We start from the raw sequence: 22,179 nt of genomic DNA on the forward strand, positions 1-22,179 counted from the left end.
AAATGGCCCCTGCCGCTAGCGCAAGGCCCTTTTTACCGCAACTTAATGAATGAATTAGCTGCTAACTGGCCTTAACAACCAATTATTGGCTATAATTGACGTTCATTAGCACTAAGGCTAAGCAAAACACTCAGGGGCCCTTTTAAAAAGCTGCAGGAGGGCTAACGCTAGGGTAGCATGTGCCAAATCGGCACCGCCACCGGGATATCGTGTGCGCCCAGCGGTAATTCTGAGTTTGGCGCACGCTGAATCCTGCGGTAAAAAATGTTTTTCTATTTTCTACCACGGGGGTGTTCCCGACGGTAATCGTCAGCACAGCCATGTTGGCGCGTGCTGCATGGTTACCGTGCGGGTAGCGCGTGAGCCCTTACCGCTAGGTCAATGGCTGATGGTAAGGGCTGAGGACATAAATAGGCATGTGCTAGTTTTCATTTTTGCACACGCCCATTTCCCGGCCCATTAAAAAATTGCCTTTTTCCCAGCTGCGGTAAAAAGTGGCCAAGTGTGCGCCAAAAAGATGCGCCCATACACCGCAAGACACTTTTTACTGTGGCTTTGTAAAAGGACCCCTTAATGTCAAATGGAGGAAAAAGCCTCAGAAGCATTTCAGTCGCTGGCAAAAAAAACCTTCTGTGACGCATCTGTGCATTTTATCAGAATAACGTGTCAAAACTATGTCCACAAAAGTCTCAAAAAATATATATTTTTAGAAACTTATCTTGTACATGGTAGTGACTTCTTCAAGCAGGAATCACAGGCGTATCTGGACTTTGGCGGGAGGGGGGGGCCAGAGCCAGGGGCACATTTTAGCCCCCCCCCGGCGCCGACGACCCCCCACCATTGCCAGACCCCCCCGCCACCAACTTTGACCCTCCCCTGCTGACGACCCTCTCCACCCCCCTCCTGCCACCAACCCTCCCCGCCGCCTACCTTTGCTGGCGAGGGACCCCAACCCCCGCCAGCCAAGGTCCTTCCGTTGCAAAGCTGGCAGGGGACCCCCAACCCCCGCCAGCCGAGGTCCTCTCTTCCGTTGCAGCAAAGCTTCCTTCAGTTTCAAATTCTGAGTCTGATGTTGTACGTGCAGGACGTCAGACTCAGAACAGAAAGCTCTGCTGCAACGGAAGAGAGGATCTCGGCTGGCGGGGGTTTGGGTCCCCCGCCAGCAAAGATAGGCGACGGCAGGCTGGTGGCGGGAGGGGGGTGGAGAAGGTCGTCGGCAGGGGGGTCCAGGGCCATATCTACGGGGGCACCGGTCTTGTGGCCCCACACAGATACGCCCCTGGCAGGAATTAAAGTGAGTAGAATTAATATCAAGTTTGCAAGGTCCCTTCTGCCGACAAGGGCCTTGTTTCACGGGAACACCTGCTGCTTCAGGGCATATCATGGACCAGTATAGAGTACAAATTAATAAGTACTTGTATAAAATAATAAGTACCTGTATATGTAAACCACATTGACTGTAACCACAGAAAGGCGGTATATCATGTCCCATCCCCTTTCCCTTTAGGTGTGAGAGTGATGAGAACAGTGTGAAATCTTAAAGCAAAATATGTCTTTGGAAGAGCCAACCCAGACCTTCGTCACAACAACAGAATATCCTCATTTGGGGGCCCTTTTACTAAGCCGCATAGGACTTAAATTGTGAGCCCTCCTGGGACAGAGAAATATCCAGTGTATCTGAATGTAACTCACCTTCAGCTGCTACTGAAAAAGGTGTGAGCAAATCTAAATAAATAAATATTTGAGATTCTACACGGAATGTTGCTTCTATTTGAGATTTTACATGGAATGTTGCTAGTAGAGGAGTGGCCTAGTGGTTAGAGCACAGGTCTTGTAATCCAAAGGTGGCCGCGTCAAATCCCACTGCTGCTCCTTGTGATCTTGGGCAAGTCACTTAATCCTCCATTGCCTCAGGTACAAACTTAGATTGTGAGCCCTCCTGGGACAGAGAAATATCCAGAGTTCCTGAATGTAACTCACCTTGAGCTACTACTGAAAAAGGTATGAGCAAAATCTATAAAAATAAATAGGCACCTATGCGCACCCAATGCGCATCAATTTTGAGTTGGCTACCGGGTGGCTTTTGCGGTAAATTTTTATTTGAATTTTCTGGTGCGTGGCAGAAACCGGGCAGTAATCATCATTCTGCGCACATAGACGATTACCGCACGGTTAACACGTGAGACCGTACCGCTAAGTAAATGGCTGGTGGTAAGGTCTCAGACCCTAAATGGACAGGGGCCAATTTTAATTTTGCCGCACGCCCATTTTCGGCAAAAATGTTAAAAAAGGCCTTTTTACAAGTGCGCTGAAAAATGGATCTGCGCGCGCCCAAAACACGCGCCTACACTAGCACAGCCCATTTTTCGGCACACCTTAGTAGAAGGGCCCCTTACAGAGCCTCTAGTGAGGGATGTGGACCTGAAGAGCCACGAATGCTGTTCGTCCACATGGACGACAAATGCACATCGAGAAGATGATTTAAGTTGCCATCATTCCTTTTTTTTTTTTTTTTTTTAAATAAATTTTATTAATAACTCAAAGTAAGCACATACAATAATGCCAACTTACAAACAGTAGAATACTATGCTTTAACCATACAGCTTATAAACTACCCATACCCCCCATCACTCCCCATCATTCCTATTCCTTCATTAAGATCAGGCACTCTAAAGAAAGCTTTGAAATGCTGTACCTTAAAAGGTACATGAAAATAGAGCCCTTCAAGGCTCTCTATCCTCCTTTGTACCTCTGTGGAACACTAACCTTGCCCTAGTTAAAAGTATCCTTCTTGAAGGTCTCCAAGGTTTAGCACAGAGGAAATCATTAATCTGAGCATTACTGAAATACTGAGGTACATTATGTGTTCTTTTTCCAAGAGACTGGCATCAGCACCTCAGACATAATAGGATTTTAGGTTAAGCTGAACCAAAGGATGGCACGTGTCAGTGGGGGTGGGGGGTGAAAGCTATGAGAAAGGTGGAGAGTTTGCAGAAACTGCTATGGTATATTGAGAAACATAATGGAAACTCCAGAGACAGCTGAACGAGGGACTGCCAGGCTACTTTTTGCTTTTGGCTGGGTACCTCTGTTACAGTTTTTCCTCTAGAAAATTAATACATTGCAAACAGAATTCGTCCCTAATGAGATATAATCTGGTTTGCAAACCTGTTGTCGTAGTCAGTAGCAAATGTACTTACTCTTTTATTTGCTAAAGAAAAAAATGGGGAAAAAGTGGAATGCAGATAAGGAATTTATAAAATTATACTCGGAAATGAAGATCAATGAACATGCTATAGGCGGTAGCTTTCACACTGGTGTAACTTAATATTTCTCAGACTAGTTTTTAAGAAAGAGCACTCCATGCATCAGATGAATGCACTGACCACACAGAGTGGAGGAGTAGCCTAGTGGTTAGTGCAGTGGACTTTGATCCTGGGGAACTGAGTTCAATTCCCACTGCAGCTCCTTGTGACTGTGGGCAAGTCACTTAACCCTCCATTGCCCCTGGTACAACATAAGTACCTGAATATACATAAACTGCTTTCAATGTAGTTGCAAAAACCTCAGAAAGGCAGTATATCAAGTCCCAATTCCCTTTCCCTCTTTGAGATTCTACATGGAATGTTGCAATTATTTGAGATTCTATGTGGAATGTTGCTACTATTGAGATTCTACATGGAATGTTGTTGCTGTTGCTACTATTTGAGATTCTGGAATGTTGCGGCTATTTGAAGATTCTACATGGAATGTTGCTAGTGGAGGAGTAGCCTAGTGGTTAGTGCAGTGGACTTTGATCCTGGGGAACTGGGTTTGATTCCCACTGTAGCTCCTTGTGACTCTGGGCAAGTCACTTAACCCTCCATTGCCCCAGGTACAAAATAAGTACCTGAATATATGTAAACTGCTTTGAATGTAGTTGCCAAAACCTCTGAAAGGTGGTATATCAAGTCCCATTTCCATCTTGCACGAACCTTTATTTGGCACCTTGATCTCTAATGGCAGTACTGCGAGACTACCAAAAGGGGCTGACAGTGGACGCGACTCTAAGACTCCTAAGGCAGGCGCTGTTTGCCGAAACACGGTGCCGTGTCGAGTCTTAGCTACTATTAAAGAACACTTGTTTTATTTTTCATCTCCTTGGCTTCACTGGAAGTGTCCTGTTGATCGCGCTACTTTTTTCTCTCTGTTATTTCCCCCCATAGCGGATCCAGTTTCTCCACTTTTGCGGTTGTCTTTTGCTATTTTGAAGCTGGCATCTAAAGGGTTAGGAGTGACTGGGAGTCACTTCTGCACACTCTGGTAGCCACCAGGAAAATCTTTGATAAGTTCCTGGTGAGGCGGAAAGGATGTGCCTTTGATTTCCCGGATGGGGAGGGGGGGGGGAAGAGGGTTAATACATGCCATCACTGGCCCCTTTAAGAGACAGGTAGCCTGACTTGGGGCTCGCTGCTGCCAGAAGCACTAAGGTCAGTGTGTTTCTTCTAGCAAAAAAAGTGCCGGTACTCAAATGCCAGGCCACCCCTCAGGGGTGGGGTGATCACTGAGGGACCCTCCCCACAATAGCCAGGCTCTCTGCAACCAGTCACAGAATCTATGACAAGGCAGAACTGGTGTGTAGAGCCTGAGCTCTTTCTTTAAAACTTAGGGACCATTGGTCAATTTTAGCAGACAATGGAAATGGTGCCGGTACTTAGTACCCCCAAGTACCCCCTCAAAAAAAGCCCTGACTAAGGTTAGCAACTCCTGTAGTAAAATGCATTATTTTACTGCTATGCAGTAAGTACTGGAGAGGCTCCTGGCTGTTTGAATCTCTTTCCTGTGGCTGACAGCGAATACTCAGCGGAAGTTAACCGTTTAGTGCCACCGAATAACCGTGGTTTGCACCCGAGCTTAAACCGGCTAACTTGTGGGCGTTCCAGGGACGGAGTTGGCACTTACGTGATTATGTGAAAATTTCCGGCGCGCCTACTGGACGTGCATACAAAATTAAATTACTGTCAAGGCCATGTGGTAGCCGGGTGGTACTTCTAAATTGGCACTGGGCATTAAAAATCCTGTGTTATAATGCATTAACCCCAAAACTTAATGCACTATAGTGACATGGCCTCCAAGTTTGCATCTAAGGCAATGGAGAGTTAAGAGATTTTCCCAAGATTGCTGTCAGCCTGGTGCTCTAACCACTAGGCTACAAAAAAAAAAAATCAGAGATAGAGGCAGGATAAAGGTGGGGGGCCACACTCCAGCCTACCTCAAGCACTGGATTTATTTGACATCAACAGAAAGGCCGCCAGAGGGCAGAAATGAGACTTACGTACTTAAATTACTGGAAATGCTAGGGAGCAAATTAAACAATAAAAGACTGCATTTCTCAGTTGTGCCTGGTTTAACTGAACAGCCTTGCTCTCGATTATCTAAGCAGGCATTTAAGTAGGAAGACAACTTGTTTTCCATCCCATAGGTAAGGAAAGAAAACACAGAAAATTTGTTTGATTTTATTTTAATTTGACTTGGCAGAACAAATCAGCATTCCTTCCTTATCATTACAGTAATAAAGTAGATAAACCTGTAATCAAACACAGATGTGTGGCCCCTCCAAATGCAAACCGCAATTTCATTTAAAGGAACAGGAGGCAAAAGGCGTGCTGTATTTTTCCACGGTGAGATGAAGCACAGGGCAAGTTAAACTTTGGTTAAGGTGACTTGTCTTCCTAATAAACAGGAACAGCAGAAAGCTTCTCGGGGACAAAGATTCTAGATTCCATTTATTGGCTAAATGGATAAGGTCCAATAATTTTTTAAATACCATTTTAAGGGCTCTTCCTACTAAGATGCAGTGTGCCGCGGCTGATCCCCAGGTGTGCTGCGGGAGTTGAGCCAGCTTAATTTGTGCCAGAATGGAGGAAGTTTTCTTGTCTCTAGCGGTCGGTGGCAGGGAGCAGTGATTCTTACAGCCTGTTGGCATCAACCCTGGATCCTTCTCTCTGACGTAACTTCTTGCTTTCACATAGGTGATAAGTGTCAGGTAGAACACTCCAAGGTTGACATGAGTAGGCTATATGAATTGCTGACGCCAACCACTAGAGACATGAAAACTTTTAAAAGGTATACGGGGGGGGGGGGGGGGGGGGGGGGGGGGGGGGGGGGAGAGACAAGGGGATATGCATGGTTGCCGGCTGGCAAGGGGACAGGAGGGAGAGATATAGGACTATTTTTGTGGAGGTTGGGGGAAGAGAATGTAAATGATGGCTATTTCTGAGGGTGGGGGGAACAAAAGGTAAATGCTGGAGTTTTTGTGAGGGTGGGGGGAACAGAAGGTAAACACTGGACTATTTGTGAGGACGGAGAAAGAGAAGGTAAATGCTTAACTCGGGGCTGGGGGAGTGAAGGTAAAATGCTGGACTATGTGTGGGGATGCAGGTGGAGTGGGAGGGGAAGAAGATAAAATGCTGGACCACATGAGGCCGGTGTGCCTTGACAATTTTAGTGCCGTGTAAGTGTGCCGTCAGATTAAAAAAAAAAAAGGTTGAAAATCTGTGCGATAGCATATGCTTACTGCAGCTTTAAAGAGTTTACCATGGTATGTGCCGAGGCGGTAGATAAGAAAACTTTAGTATTTCCCGCCATTATGCTGTTGGTTTTCTTATCTACCGAATTGGCATGTGGAGGAGACTTGGTTTGAATTTTATAGAGTTCACCTTTGTTTATAATTCTGCTTAACGTGGGTACTCTGTGAACATCCTGTGTGACCTCTGAGGCAGACGCTTTTGTGCCTCAGAGGTCACACAGGATCACACGGACCGTGTCGGGTCCCTTGAATTATCAATGAAGTTTTTCATCATCATCTCCCGAGTCGGTCTAGTCTGTGGTCAGCCTCTACTTCTTGTGTACTGCGTGGATTCATCGTAGAGGTTTTTGCTGTTCTACCGTTCCTGAAAAGGGTCCCTAAGGCCACATTTTACAGCAGCTTAATAAAAGGACGCCCAAGTATTTTATTACAGCTCTGTCAGCCACATATCAACATTTTACAATCTGTAGCTGTTAATATAAGTGTCACAGATCTTACTGAAATTTGCATTAACTAACAAGCAAGCTTAATTCTCCAAAACCTAAATACATTAATTTGCACCCCTCCATGTGTGTGTTGAAAAAGGAGGCGGACTTTGCAGTTGATAAAATAGCTACCGGAGTTTCTCTGTAGGATTTCTCCATAATCGATATGTGCTTAGCCACGCTAATTTCTTAGACTTAGCTTTATTTGGTTTTGTTTGCTTTTCTTGATCCCCGTGCAGTTCAATAATACAAACTAACATTCTGAGGAAAAGTTAGCTGACAGAACACTGATAAGCTGCACAGAAAGGACATGGGAACCTTCAGAAATTCTTAATTCCCCTCACAAAAGGAACTCTGAAAAAAAACAAACCAACCAACCCAGTTTGTAGGTCCAGCAGTTGCCAATTGAAGATAATTGGTGACGGTAACTTTACTGCAAATTTGAAGCTCAACGTCTAAAGCCTGAAGCAGGTTATTCTTAATTCTCTTTTGATTAGATTAGAAAAAGACTTGGTATGATTTGTCTGGTTGGAAACAAAACAAGCTCTGTTTTCTGACCCAGCAATTTCCTCCTACTTCTTTGGGCTTCTAGTTTAGGGAAAGGGATGGGATTTCATATACTGCCTTCTTGTGGATACAATCAAAGTGATTTGCATATTATATACAGGTATTTATTTGAACCTGGGTAATGGAGGGTTAAGTGACTTGCCCAGAGTCACAAGGAGCTGCAGTGGGAATCGAACTCAGTTCCCCAGGATCAAAGTCCACTGCACTAACCACTAGGCTACTCCTCCACTCATTCCACCAATAAGAGCCAACCTCATCAGTGATGTCACAATTGCTTGATTGCCCGATACTTGGCTCACTTCTGATATTGTGATGTCATAAGGGAAGGGGGGAAAGGGAAATGAGACATGATACACTGCCTTTCTGAGGTTTTTGCGACTACATTCAAAGCAGTTTACATATATTCAGGTACTTATTTTGTACCAGGGGCCCAGAGTTACAAGGAGCTGCAGTGGGAATCAAACCCAGTTCCCCTGGTTCTCTGGCCATTGCACTAACCATTAGAGGCTGCTACCAATGCTTTTTTTGTAGAAAAAAAGGTGCTGGTACTCATTATGGGCAGGGTCACCACATATTGCTCCGCCCCTATGATAGCCACACCCACATTAGCAACACCCCTTATACCAGCCATGGCGCATATGTGCCTCTACATTTCTATGGGCGCTAAAAACGCTAGCACGCCTACAGCACGGCTTAGTAAACAGGGCCCTATGTGTGGTAACTTGCAGTAATGATAAATGTGAATCATCGCACTTTAGTAAATAAGCCCCAGGGCAACAGATATTGGAACGGAGAAGATACAGAAATATATACGCATAATCACATGAATGCGTAAACAGCCCCCCACCCCACCCCAAAAGAAAGTCAAAGCTAACACATATGGATTGATAGTAACATAGTAAATGACGGCAGATAAAGACCTGTACGGTCCATCCAGTCTGCCCAACAAGATAAATTCATTTACATGGTATGTGATACTTTATACGTATACCATAGAAGTCTGCCCAGCACTGTTCTTGTACTAAAAGTTCTGAAGCTAACATCAAAGCCCCTTTAAAATTTACATTCTAACCCATCCCGTCTATGCCCTGATTGTGACTGAATAGATAGGGATGGGCTAGAGTGTAAATTTTAGTACAGCTGCATCTAGCTCCCAAGAAGAGAAAGCATGGTCAACCAACATCTTTATTTTTATTAAACATTTCTATACCACTTATACAAGTAAATAAATGCCTGTTCAAAGCAGTTCACACACACACACACATATACACACACACCATTTATAATTTAACAGATATTATATGTAATGATGGCCAGGCTTTGGTATATTCTCAGAAAGTTTCAGTATGGGCTTTATGCTAACTTGACTAGACTTTCTTAGGGAGGGTGAAGAGGCAATTAAGCTCCTGGGGACAGTCAAGCTGCTTGGTCTTCATGCCCAGTTCTCAGGACCTGCCTACAAGTTAGGTTTTTAGGGTTCCCTTAATAAATATGCATGAGAGAGACTTGCACGCCCACTACTTCCACTGTATGCAAATCTCTCTCATGCATATTCAATAAGGGTACCCTGAAAACCTAACTTATAGACATCCTGACCTGTTGGCAGCCATTGGAGTAAAAACCAAGGGTTTAGCTGATATGGCAGATGGTTGGGAGACAGCTTCAACGCGGTAGGGAGATTGGTGGTGAAAATGAAGGGGAGGGAAGGGCCATAGCTTAACTAAAAATGGAATCTATACATTTGGTTTATTAGATTTTAATCTTTATCAACTAGTATAGCTTTTAATAAATGTGTTTCAAACCTCTGTCTTGAGCTCTTAAACTGAATATGTGGCGATCTTATTTCAATTTAAATAATATACACAAGAAAATACTCCAGACTACATGTATGAGAAGGTCAACACTTCTCTGGTGGCTTAAGCACACACCCAGGACAACAGGTATCTATCAACAAATTGCACATCCCCTTTAATTTTTTTGTGTTATTACGCTGCTGTCTCACTAAGGTCCAAATGGGTCTACAGCTATTAAAAGGTAGCACAGAAAAGTATTTGAAAATGTGTTCAAAACCTGCCGTCTGAACCCAGTGAGCAATATGTAGAGCTATAAGGATGCTTTAACGCAGGCATGCAACCCTTTTTCTAATTCTGACTGTAAAACACCAAATATTTGGATATCTTAGAGCAACAGATGTTATGGTCAAAGAAGTCATTCATTTTCAAATGGGAATAGTTCTCGAGTTGCACTAGACTTGCCCAGGTGTACCTTGAGCACTTAAGAGGTTTTCCATCCACATGACCTATTTTAATCTGGTGGACTTAATACTAAGAAGAGCTCAATGTAACTTCAGCTGACTGGTAGGTTTTTATACGTTGTTTCTAAAAGCCAAACGACCCATGTGAATACACTCACTCATCCATCGCCCTCCAAGGCTCAAAGCTGCAGCTCAAAGACTGAAAAAAACCTCAAAGGAGTACTGCTCCATGCGGACGCTTGTTAAACCTGTTGCATAGCATCACAGGAAACAAACTAGGCACAGTATAGGAAGAAATTCAGAAAATATAGGAGACCAACCAACTATTGATAGGGCTCTTGCAGTGCCCATTAACACTACTGGGCACCTTAACATCCTAGGCTCGGCTCTTCAGTCTATGCCTACATCGAGGCATTAGGCGTTTGCCTACTTGCTCATTGCCACTCTGAATATGGACTTACGGAGCATGAAGTATATTGCTGGGAAGTCATGAAAGGCAGAAATTCATCATTCTATTTAGAGATTAAACAGTCTATTACAAACCTAATGCTTTGGGTTTTGTACATTTTAAAAGCAGCAACTACTTGTGTAAAATAAAATGTGAACTGAAAGTTCAGATAATACACTTTAGCCAAGCAGTTCTTTCTTTCTTTCTTCTTTTTCTGGCACTGTGGATCATCATTCACAGCTGAGGTCCTCCCCCTCCCTTCCACCACACACATACTGTAATAGATCCCCCATCCCCCCACTGTTCCTTGTCTGGCCAGTGCACCAATGGATATGAGAGTGGTTGACAGGTAATAGGTGAGATAAGGATGACAGTATTCACTTCTGTGTTAAGCCACGCCCACTTTGCATGTTCCCTGCCACCTCCCATAGGAATGAATGGGGAGCCAAGCACTAGACCTCATTCAGTAATCTGACATCATGGACTCTATATTCGACCAGTTATATCACTCCCAAGTTGTGGAGAAAGGCCACAAAAAATATATCAATCTCTACTAAATTTTTTTAAAAATTATTATCCAGCTCAATAGTCCAATTATTGGTCTGACAAAAAAAGGAGCATTGTCTGGTGGCTCGAAAGTGTATACTGCAATATTGGACCTCTCCGGAGGCGCCCGCCTACTGGCATTGGCGTAATCAGGTGCACCTTTTAGCTTCTTGGGAGGCTAGAGATTCGAAATCATCGCCTAAGCATAGGAAGACATTCCTCGGGATATGGATGCCATATATTCAAATTCTTAGCCCAAGGGGACGAAGTTTGCTTATCAATGCATGTTAAGGATGGTATGGATGGGAAAAAGTACATATTTATGGACGAGGAGTAGGGAGAGGGAGGGGTCGGGCTTGTACTCTTAGCCTAGTCCCTGGATACATTTCCAAGTTTTGTAGAATGTGGGCAACCCAGGCATACTGAGTTATTGGCAACCCAGGCATACTGAGTTATTGGGTTTAGAAGTAGTGGGGGGGGGGGGGGGGGGGGGAGGTGGATTGGGTTGGATGGTGGGGGGAGGGAAAGGACATATATACGTTATATGGTTTCAGCATGTTATCTTATTGCTTGTATGTTGGGTAAATAGAGCATGTTGAGTTGTTTACCATTGATGTTGTCAATAAATATATTTAAAAAAAAAAAAAGGAGAATTTTTAAACATCTATAATGGCAAAGTGAAACAAGCAGAAAAACTAATCTTGTAACTCATGATTTTTAAAAATGTCTCTTTATTGAACAGGTATAAACCTTATAAAATTAAGGACACTATCAGAATCAAATAATTATATGTTTGTGTTAATCCCACTCTTGGATCTCACAATGTGACTATCATCTTTTTTTCTCCCTCTTAAATCCAGCCACCAGGTGTTGCCCCTTTCGACACATACATTTAAATACTTGAAAAGTATCAACAAACAAACCTCATCCAAAGATGGGAAAACTGTAGAACCCAGAAGATATGAAATAAAAGCTGAAAGGAGGACATTTTAAAGCAGCATCACGGAAAGGGGATGTTTGGAATGCTCTCCCAGTGGAGATTGCAGGGATCAAAATAGTGATTGAATTCAGAAAGGTGACATAGAGGATCCCTATTTAGCAAGAGGACAAAATCGAACTAGAGAATTTCCACTCAAAGCAAAACATAAATAACTTTCGTGCGTTAAAAAAAAAAGCTTAGATGGGTGTAACTTGCATGAAGCGGCAGATACAATACAGCCCTAACCACCTTGGAGCGCAGAAAACCAGATCTAGGAACTGAACTACCCCTTCCTGATAGATATATTTTTGAAGATTTAATTGGATTGATAAGATTGCAGAAAAAGTAACCCCCCCCCCCCTCAAATTAGCCAATTAGTTTGTGATACTGGATGGCTTTGGTTCATCCTACTTTAAAAACACAAGGTTAAGAGAACGTTGACCCCTTGTGAGCTATGCAGAATTTTTAAAGCGCACATGGGAAGTATTAATACTCATTTTGTGTCAATTAAAGAACTTAAGTTACGGCAGTATTCCCCCTGTTTTTTTTTATTTTTATCTTAAGTTTTATTTATTGTTATAACAAAGGTAAACAACTTAACATACTCATAACATCTTACATACAGTCAAATACTAAGTCATGCTAGCAGCAGCCGCGCAGCTGTGCCGACACAGCCCATTCAAAGCAAATGGGCTGTGCTGGCATTAGCGCGCAGCTTAGTAAACTGGGGGGGGGGGGGGGGGGGGGGTATATTTGAAATTCTTCCTCTACATTTTCTCGATCATTACTTAAAAAAGAAAGTCAAGTATGATCATACTCTCACTGAATCAGATTGGTCAGTCTTGCTTGTGATGTCATAAATGATCTTACATCTAGTGAAAGTGAACTGGTTGCTTTGTGATGTCACAATCTAGGTGCAGTCTGCTTGATCCTAGTTAGATAGTCTCAGTCTTGCTTGTGATGTCATAAATGATCTTACATCTAGTGAAAGTGAACTGGTTGCTTTGTGATGTCACAATCTAGGTGCAGTCTGCTTGATCCTAGTTGGATAGTCTCATTCCAGATGAGCAAGTATCTGGCACTGTGCTGTCCTCAATATGGCTGTTCTAACTGCTTTACAGAAGCCAATGTCACTAATAATGACTTAGTTACCTTATTAATTTGACAGGTATATTATTTCAGGAGTGTGAACTTTTCACATACAACAAAGTGTACACAGAAGGCGCGGTTTTCTTTTAGTTGTTTGATTTATCTTCAGCTTGAAATGTTTAAAAATCTGAGACCCAAACAGAGAAAACATCCACTCCTTCCTTAAAACATACATTCATCACTCACGAATCTTAATGTGTCTTTCCTAGTCAGAGGTCAAATAAGCCTGCTTAAAGCAGGCTCATTAAATATACATTTAATCCTGGCTTGAATCAGGAGACAAAGGCTGGTAGAGACAGGTGGTTTACCATGGTGACCTTTAGAATTCATTTTAATGTAACTAGTTTACTGCTTATCTGAATCCCAGCTCATCAAACACAGCAGAGCTTGAGCAAAAAATGGAAAAGCAATTATACAAGGGGGGGGGGGGGGGGGGGGGACGACGACTAATGAAAGGGCTAGAGATATTTCAGGAGTAAGAGTGGCTGATGGGTTGCATGGTCTGCTTCCATGGTTTACAGTCATCCTTATAAGTCCCTAGAGGTTAGTATCAAATCAGGCCAAGTCAACCAATACAATTTGCATATTGTTTCCTCTTTTGCTTATTGCCCCCCCCCCCCCCCCGATTCTCCTGCTCCTTGTTAATTACTTTAAATAACTCTCACTGTCAATAGAGATAGGAATTATGAAAGGAACATGCACAGAGTGAAAGAGCACAGGTTTTGAGATCCCCCCCCTCATTTTATTGGTTTGGAGGGACAGGTTCCAGTCTTTGGAAGATGGGCACATCAAGACCTCTGATTCGATGAGAAGTATGCTCTGTGAGAATCAGCAGCGTAGCCAGACCTGCCATTTTGGGCGGGCCCCGCATTAACCTGGGTGGGCTGTTCCCAACCCCACCCCTACACAGTAATTTTAAAATATTCCCTCCCCCCCCCCCCCCGGCATTTTCTTCTGTCTCCCTCGGCCTACCTTGGCAGCGCTTTCTCCCTTCGCCATCCCCTCCCTCTCTTCTGACGGCTCTCCCCGTCCGCGTGGTCTGTTTATTTTTAGTCCTTGAATCGCCGTTCTCCCTCCAGCACCGCACCGGCGATTCCGATAGCCTTTTGCCAGCATGCGTCGTCGGGGACGGGGCCTCTCAGGCGCGTCCTGAGGTGGGATGCGCCTAAGGAGAAGCCCCGCCCCCGACGATGCATGCTGGCAAAAGGCTATCGGAATCGCCGGTGCGGTCCTGGAGGGAGAACAGTGCTTCAAGGACTAAAATTAAACAGACCACGCGGATGGGGAGAGCCAGCAGAAGAGGCAGGAAAAGATGGCTTGGGTTGGGGCTTGTTAGGGTGGGCGCTGGGCGGGCCTGAAGGAAAAGTGGCTGGGCCTGGGCCCGTCCAGGCCCACCCGTGGCTACGCCCCTGGTGAGAATATGATTCAACAAGTTATTCTATATGGTGAAAGCCTATTTCTTGATGTCTGCTTCTCAAGGGGGGCTTTTCCTAAGCTGTGTGGGCGCCTACGTGCGCCCAAAGCGCGTCAATTTGGAGTTACTGCCCGGCTACTGCGTGGACCTTGAGTAATTTCATTTTTAATGACCGTTTATTATGCGCATGGGTAAATAATTTTTATTTACTGGCGCGGGTGGTAATCGTTATTCTACGTGTGTACTTGATTACCACACGGTAACCGAGTGAGACCTTATCGCTAAGTCAATGGCTGGCGGCAAGATCTCAGACCTAAAATGGATGCGCGCCAATTTTTATTTTGCCGCACGTTCATTTTCGGCAAAAAGTTTAAAAAGGCCTTTTTTTACAGTTGCGCTGAAAAACGGATTTGTGCGTGCCCAAAACACGAGCCTACACTAGCGCAGCCCATGTTTTGGCGCCACTTAGTAAAAGGGCCCCCAAGCGACTTGAATATTTATTTATTTATTCATTTGTTACATTTATATCCCACATTTTCCCACCTATTTGTAGGCTCAACTCTTTTCCAAGCTGAAGAGCCGTAACCTCTTTAGCCTTTCCTCATATGAGAGGAGTTCCATCCCCTTTATCATTTTGGTCGCTTTAACTTGAACCTTTTCTAATTCCGCTATATCTTTTTTGAGACACGGCGACCAGAACTGAATGCAGTACTCAAGGTGAGGTCGCACCATGGAGTGACACAGAGAAATTATAATATTCTCAGTCTTATTTACCATCTCTTTCCTAATAATTCCAAGCATCCTGTTTGCCTTTTTGGCTGAAGATGTTAATGGTTTTCATACTGTGCATTTAAGGCGTTCAGGAGAAGGTCATATTCTAGGATGCAATGAAGCTATTTTCCTCACCATTTTAAGCCTGTCAAGCATCTAAAAGCAGGGATGGGCAAACAACGGTCTGTAGGTGCCCTTTTTTTGGCTCTCAGCACCCTGTATGATGCCTCCAATCTTCTCCTCCTCAGACTGCCTATCTGTTCTCCTTGCCCCTCAGGCAACTTTGCTTGATTTTACCTTTTTGTTTTAATTGCCATATCCAACTTCCAGGTTCACCATTTCCCTATAAGCAATGAGGAAGTCAGGCCCACAGCAAAAACAAACAAAAAAATAATAAAACTTTAAAAAAATTAAGATCATGGGTTCACAGGGAGAGAAGTATGCAGTAGCCAACCAGGCATTGGTCTTTTGTCCCCTCTCTTTGCAACAGAAGGGAAGATGTTACCAGCATGGGGGGGGGGGGGGGGGGGGGGAGAGGAGGAGGGCTGAGAGCTAGAGAGAGAGGAGGAGTTCCCCCTTTAATCTGAGGGGTGACTTCCTGCACCTCAACTGCAGCTCCTCTAGCCCTGATAATAGAGGTTATTCTCTAAAGTCACAAACAGGTAACCTGAAGTATGGTTACTTACACTTCCGTGGCTCCAGGGCCTTGTTTGGACAAATTAGATGCTGAGCTGGAGGGTTCTGGGATCTCTGAAGACAGGCCAACATGGTTCAAGTGTCTGCTGCAGGGACAGTCACCACCGCAAATTGTTAAGCTGAAAAGAAAACAACGGGAAACCATAAACATGAAACGCCATGTTCATAACCTCATTCTACCACAATATCACTTTGTATTCATTCATACCATGTATTTGTTCAGACCGGAATCGGCTAACGCCGTTATATGTAAGCCACATTGAGCCAGCAAAAAGGTGGGAAAATGTGGGATACAAATGTAACAAATAATAATAATCTAACGACACTTCAGCATTTAAATGCAGGACAGCTGGCTTCACATTTCAACCACTGGTCTGCAGGGCCGGCGTAACCATTAGGCACAACCAGGCAGTTGCCTAGGTTGGCAACTTCAGATGGGCATCAAAGAGTAGCAGCAGTTAAAACAAAACAACAGATCTTGACAGCCAGACGACTGGAGGAGTTGTAAATGACTTTTTGAAATTACCCTCATTAGACACACATACACACACAAAGGAAGTTTCATATTTGAAAATAATATCTCCAATTATGTGCTTTTTTCTGGATTGTTGTGGGAAGTGTGATGATTGGATGATTGTTGAACTTAATTATCCAGATTTTAGCGTTGAGGTCTGGGAGCCGGGGCCCTGAAAGTTAAAAGAATGGGAGAGGGTGTAAGGCTAAAGATTTGCCTAGGGTGCCAATACCCTTCCACAGACCCTACGAGTCTGGAGAACCCCCTGGGATTCAACGCTACCAGTGATTCTCTCCATTGCCCTTTGCAAATTACTCCACCTCACGATGTCTCTGGAACCAGCTGCAACAAGACTTTGGAATTAATCTGTCTTCCCTAGCCAGAAAATTCATTTATTTCAATAGATTTGGTTTAAGTAGTTCTTGCAGAAGGCAGGAGACTAAAAGCATCGAAGATTTTCATCCATCCAAGGCTGGGGCAGGATTGTTGGTGGCCCTGTTTACTAAGCAGTGTTATTGGCGCATTAACATTTTTAAAGCCATGTACGTGCCTACAATATCCTACAAGATATTATCCTTAAACATTGGTCTGTATTATCTCTTCATCATAGTTTGCAAATGAAACCTAGGTTTGCTTGTAACAGAGAAAAAAATTTAGGTGAGATTCTATCAAAGAAAAAACTGGATCGAAGGAAGAGTCATCAAGAAATGGGGGGACACACTAGCTGTAAATCATGTGTTTACTGCAAGTATGCTTTATGCACTACCCGAATCTGGGTGCAGTCTTTAAATAAATATTTTGAGTTGAGGGCTCATACAGACTGTAATACTAATAATGTGGTCTATGCTATATGTTGTCCATGTCAACTGTGGTACATAGGTGAAACCACGAGGAAAATCAAATTACGTATAGCTCAGCACTTGAGTAATATTAGATTACAAAAAATAGATACTCCGTTAGTTGGCCATTGGCTTCAACACAATCATTCGATAAATGATTTCAGATTTGTTATCATTAATTGTTTGCAAGATGGTTATGGCAATATAGAAAGAGAACTTATTCGTAGGGAACAGCGGTTTATTTTTAAATGGAGAACTGTTCACCCATATGGCCTCAATAAAGAGGTTGATTGGGCATTATTAATGTCCGTATAAAAGTAGGTGCTGTGCATAAAGTTTGGAAGTTCAATTCAGTATGATGCTGTATGTCATCAGTGAGGGCTATCCGGTTTTTGAGCCTAGCGCTTAAATGTGGCTGGTAAGAGATTTAAATAAATAATTGTTGATAGAATGATTTTTTAATATTTGTTATAGGGTTTAGTAAGTTTGTATGTGTATATTTAGGATCTCCTGAAGAAGTAATTATGAAACACGGCCTGTGTTGAGATCCGTGGATTGAGTGGATAATGTGAGATTACAACACCGTTGTGGGAGGTATCCAACAGAAGGATTACTTCGGAGTGCAACCGATTGTGGTTGAAGAGATTGCACCCTCCTAAGGAGATTGATACTGTTTGGATTGACGACAGTGTTTTTTTATCAACGAACAGAATATTTGACATTTATTCATGGACGAACTTTACAGAGTCTTTTTGGGAATGCAAATAAGATAAGTAAAAGACTACATTTATTATACGCAAAATTACGGACATCTGTTATAGTTGATAATTAACCTACTTCGGTGGGTAAAATTGAATCTCCATTACCAATTTAATTTTTCATGTTGAATTTTTGTGTTGAATGCTAATATTTGTGTATGTACATGCTGAGCCCAAGTAGATCTTTATCACCAGTGTATGCATATATCTATAATAAATATGTATAGGTCATAGACTACTCACATTAAATACTGTTAGGCTTGAGCTCAAACCTTCGCCCATACATTATGGTGCATTCCATATTACCATCCGATACATAGATAATAGATCATACAATACAACATTTGTTTGAACCTAAAGGAGGTATATATTAATTCATGACACCCTAATCTCACTTCCCCCACATATCTTACATAAACCAACCCACAATGCGATATACACATATATTCACACAGTTATTGCACTTCCCTTGGGGTATATTGTGCTCGTGCTTCATTAAAATCACATATCATTCATCCATTCCAATCTTGCCATCACAACAACTGCTCCCTTTAACTCTGGCCGAGTTTCAAAAGTCTTCATCAGAAAGGGAAAAATGCTAATCCTTTAAACCATTTTACATGCATCATAAATCCCCCGGGTGGGATCACCTCTGGAACCCTTCCTCACTCCACAAGCACGAGCACAATATACCCCAAGGGAAGTGCAATAACTGTGTGAATATATGTGTATATCGCATTGTGGGTTGGTTTATGTAAGATATGTGGGGGAAGTGAGATCAGGGTGTCATGAATTAACATATACTTCCTTTAGGTTCAAACAAATGTTGTGTTGTATGTTCTATTATCTATGTATCGGATGGTAATATGGAATGCACCATAATGTATGGGCGGAGGTTTGAGCTCAAGCCTAACAGTATTTAGTGTGAGTAGTCTATGACCTATACATATTTATTATAGATATATGCATACACTGGTGATAAAGATCTACTTGGGCTCAGCTGTATGTACATACACAAATATTAGGAGGCGGAACATCGTATGTGCAATGATGGTTTCATTGAGACACCACCACATATTCCTCTTGGGGATATAATGGGTGTAAACGGTGTGGTCTGAGCACATTTAAAACACTTTATTTATAGCATTTTAAAGTGCATATATAAAAAAAGATAAATTATTTTGAACCCAAGTTTATTATAGTGAGTTTATGGTTTAACGTGGTTTGTTGGATTTGTTCTTCTTGATTTTTAACTGCCAGACCCTCGACTATTCTTCTAACATTCGGAGATCCCTTCTCATCGTTTCTACTCCCTCCAGGGTATCCACTCTGTTGGCTATTTTTGTGTCATCAGCAAAAAGTCACACATTTCCTTCCAACCCTTCAGCAATACCTCCCACAAATATATTACACAGAATAGACCCCAGCACCGACCCCTGAGGAACTCCAAAATGGTACTGGATTTGCGTTGCAAACCGTACGAGAGACTTGCTGACCTGAACATGTGTACCTTAGAGGAAAGGAGAAACATGGGTGATATGATGCACACGATCAAATATTTGAAAGGTATTAATCCGCAAATTAACCTTTTCTGGAGACGGGAAGGCGGTAGAACTAGAGGACATGAATTGAGGTTGAAGGGGGGGCAGACTCAGGACTAATGTCAGGAAGTATTTTTTCACGGAGAGGGTGGTGGATATGTGGAATGCCCTCCCGCGGGAGGTGGTGGAGATGAAAACGGTAATGGAATTCAAACATGCGTGGGATAAACACAAAGGAATCCTGTTTAGAAGGAATGGTTCCATAGAATCTTAGCGGAGATTGGGTGGTGATGCCGGTAATTGGAAACAAAACGGGAGCTGGGCAGACTTCTATGGTCTACGCCCTGATCGTGACTGAATAGATAGGGATGAGCTGGTGTAAATTTTAAGGGGCTTCGATGTTAGCTTCAGAACTTAGTACAAGAAGAGTGCTGGACAGACTTCTACGGTCTGTGCCCTGAGAAAGGCAGGGACAAATCAAACTCTGGTATACACATAAAGTAACACATACCATGTAAAATGAGTTTATCTTGTTGGGCAGACTGGATGAACTGTACAGGTCTTTATCTGCCGTTATTTACTATGTTACTATGTTATCTAGTTAGAGCGTGCTAATCAGAACACTCTAGCTGGATAAACCTTCAATGCCAATTCCACACCCATGGCACGCCCCCTCCCATAAATAATTAGAAAAAAATAATGTGCAATTAGCATGCAACGACAGGCAATTGACCATAAAATGCTTTACCGGGTTTTTGCGTCAAGCCTTACCCCCGAGTTAAGATCGTGCTAGCGCTTAATGAGTTTTAGTAAAAAGGGCCCACATATTTTTTTTAAAACAGGGAGGGAGCAGTCATTATAAGTGAAGAAAGCATAAAACATATAGGACCCTGTTTACTAAGGTGCACTAGTATTTTTAGTGCGTGCACAAAATTAGCGGCGCTAACTGAGTAGGTGCCCATAGGAATACTGTGGGTGCCTACACAGTTAGTATGTGCTAAAAATGCTAATGCACCTCTAGCGCGCCTTAGTAAACAGGGCCCATAGTTTGGACAATAAATAAATAAAAGTCCAAAAAGAGGAGTCAGTAAGGCCAAGAATAAGCATAAGAACATAGATCATAGGAGTAGCCATACTGGGTCAGACCAATGGTCCATCTAGCTCAGTATCCTGTTTTCCAAACAGTGGCCAAGCCAGGTCACAAGTACCTGGCAGAAACCCAAATCGTGGTAACATTCCATGTAGAACCCCAAAGAATAGCAAGATTCTGGAATCCTAAAGAATGACAAGATTCCATGTGCAGAATCTCAAAGAGTAGCAACATTCCATACTACAAATCCCAGGGCAAGCTGTCTGTCTCAATAGCAGACTATGGACTTTTCCTCCAGGAATTTGTCCAAACCTTTTTCTTAAACCCAGATACACTAACTGCTGTTACCACCTCCTCCGGCAAAGAGTTCCAGAGCTTAACTATTCGTTGAGTGAAAAAATATTTCCTCCTATTTGTTCTAAAAGTACTTCCATGTAACAGCGGGTTGATATTTTCTTGATTCTAGACCTTGCCATTACTGTGTAAGTAAGCATCACGCTGAGATGGACAACAACTTCTTGCTCCCCACGTTCGTTTTCATCGATACCACTAACCACAATTGGAAAATTCCTTGAGATTAAGTCCTGTCAGAACTCTGCGCCTCAGCAGTTTCAGCTCATGTGCAAAAGAGTCTACACAATTTGATCTCCAGATTTACAGGCCCAGTAATTTACTAAAGAGAAGCAGAGAGGGGGAGGGGAAAGGATGCAAAACAAAATGAAAAATTATAGCAGCCTGTTCCTAATGTAGACCTGAGAACCATGCTGTGACGTATGAAACTGACATTCAATTATTTTTTTTAGCAGAACCGATCAGGCTTATGTATAAGGCAGACAGCTGTTCACAGCTGAGGTGCCCAGAAACAGAAGGGTAGTTAAGCAGTGTAAGCCACCCTAGGAGGCCAGCTTGCTGAACTCAGGGGAAAGAGCTAATCAGGTTCAAATCCCTGCACTGCCAGTCTCGCCTCAATAAGCCACTTGGCACATTTGAGCTCAAATCACTCAGCAGGCCCTTAAATCTTTTCATCCATAAATGATAAAATGTTGGGGGCAGGGAACATTCAGCTCCCATCTGCTAAATGGCCATGCAAAATAGTGCACGCTTTCCGTGCTTTATGAAAATAGCTGTGACACAACCTAGTTTGTATTTTTTTTTTTGTTACATTTGTACCCCGCGCTTTCCCACTCATGGCAGGCTCAATGCGGCTTACATGGGGCAATGGAGGGTTAAGTAACTTGCCCAGAGTCACAAGGAGCTGCCTGTGCCTGAAAGTGGGAATTGAACTCAGTTCCTCAGTTTCCCAGGACTAAAGTTCACCACCCTAACCACTAGGCCAGTCCTCCACTGTTGCTACTATTTCAGATTCTTCATGGAATGTTGAGTTGAATGTTGCTATTCCACTAGCAACATTCCATGTAGAAGTCGGCCCATGCAGATCACCAATGTGGCCGCGCAGGCTTCTGCTTCTGTGAGTCTGACGTCCTGCACGTGCAGGACGTCAGACTCACAGAAACAGAAGCCTGCACAGTCTTCTACATGGAATGTTGCTAGTGGAATAGC

General features: G+C 43.1%; 1 protein-coding gene across 1 annotated transcript in view; it reads right to left on the reverse strand.

Moving 5' to 3' along the window:
• Positions 1-22,179, reverse strand: part of FAM222A (family with sequence similarity 222 member A) — a 295,931-nt gene that overhangs the window by 119,699 nt on the left and 154,053 nt on the right. The window contains exon 2 of the mRNA XM_030219886.1: positions 15,868-15,996. Coding sequence (XP_030075746.1) covers positions 15,868-15,949 — 82 coding nt within the window. The 5' untranslated portion in view covers positions 15,950-15,996. The remainder of the gene's footprint in view (positions 1-15,867; positions 15,997-22,179) is intronic.

This window comes from Microcaecilia unicolor, chromosome 11 (genome assembly GCF_901765095.1).
Source record: "Microcaecilia unicolor chromosome 11, aMicUni1.1, whole genome shotgun sequence".
NCBI lineage: Eukaryota > Metazoa > Chordata > Amphibia > Gymnophiona > Siphonopidae > Microcaecilia > Microcaecilia unicolor.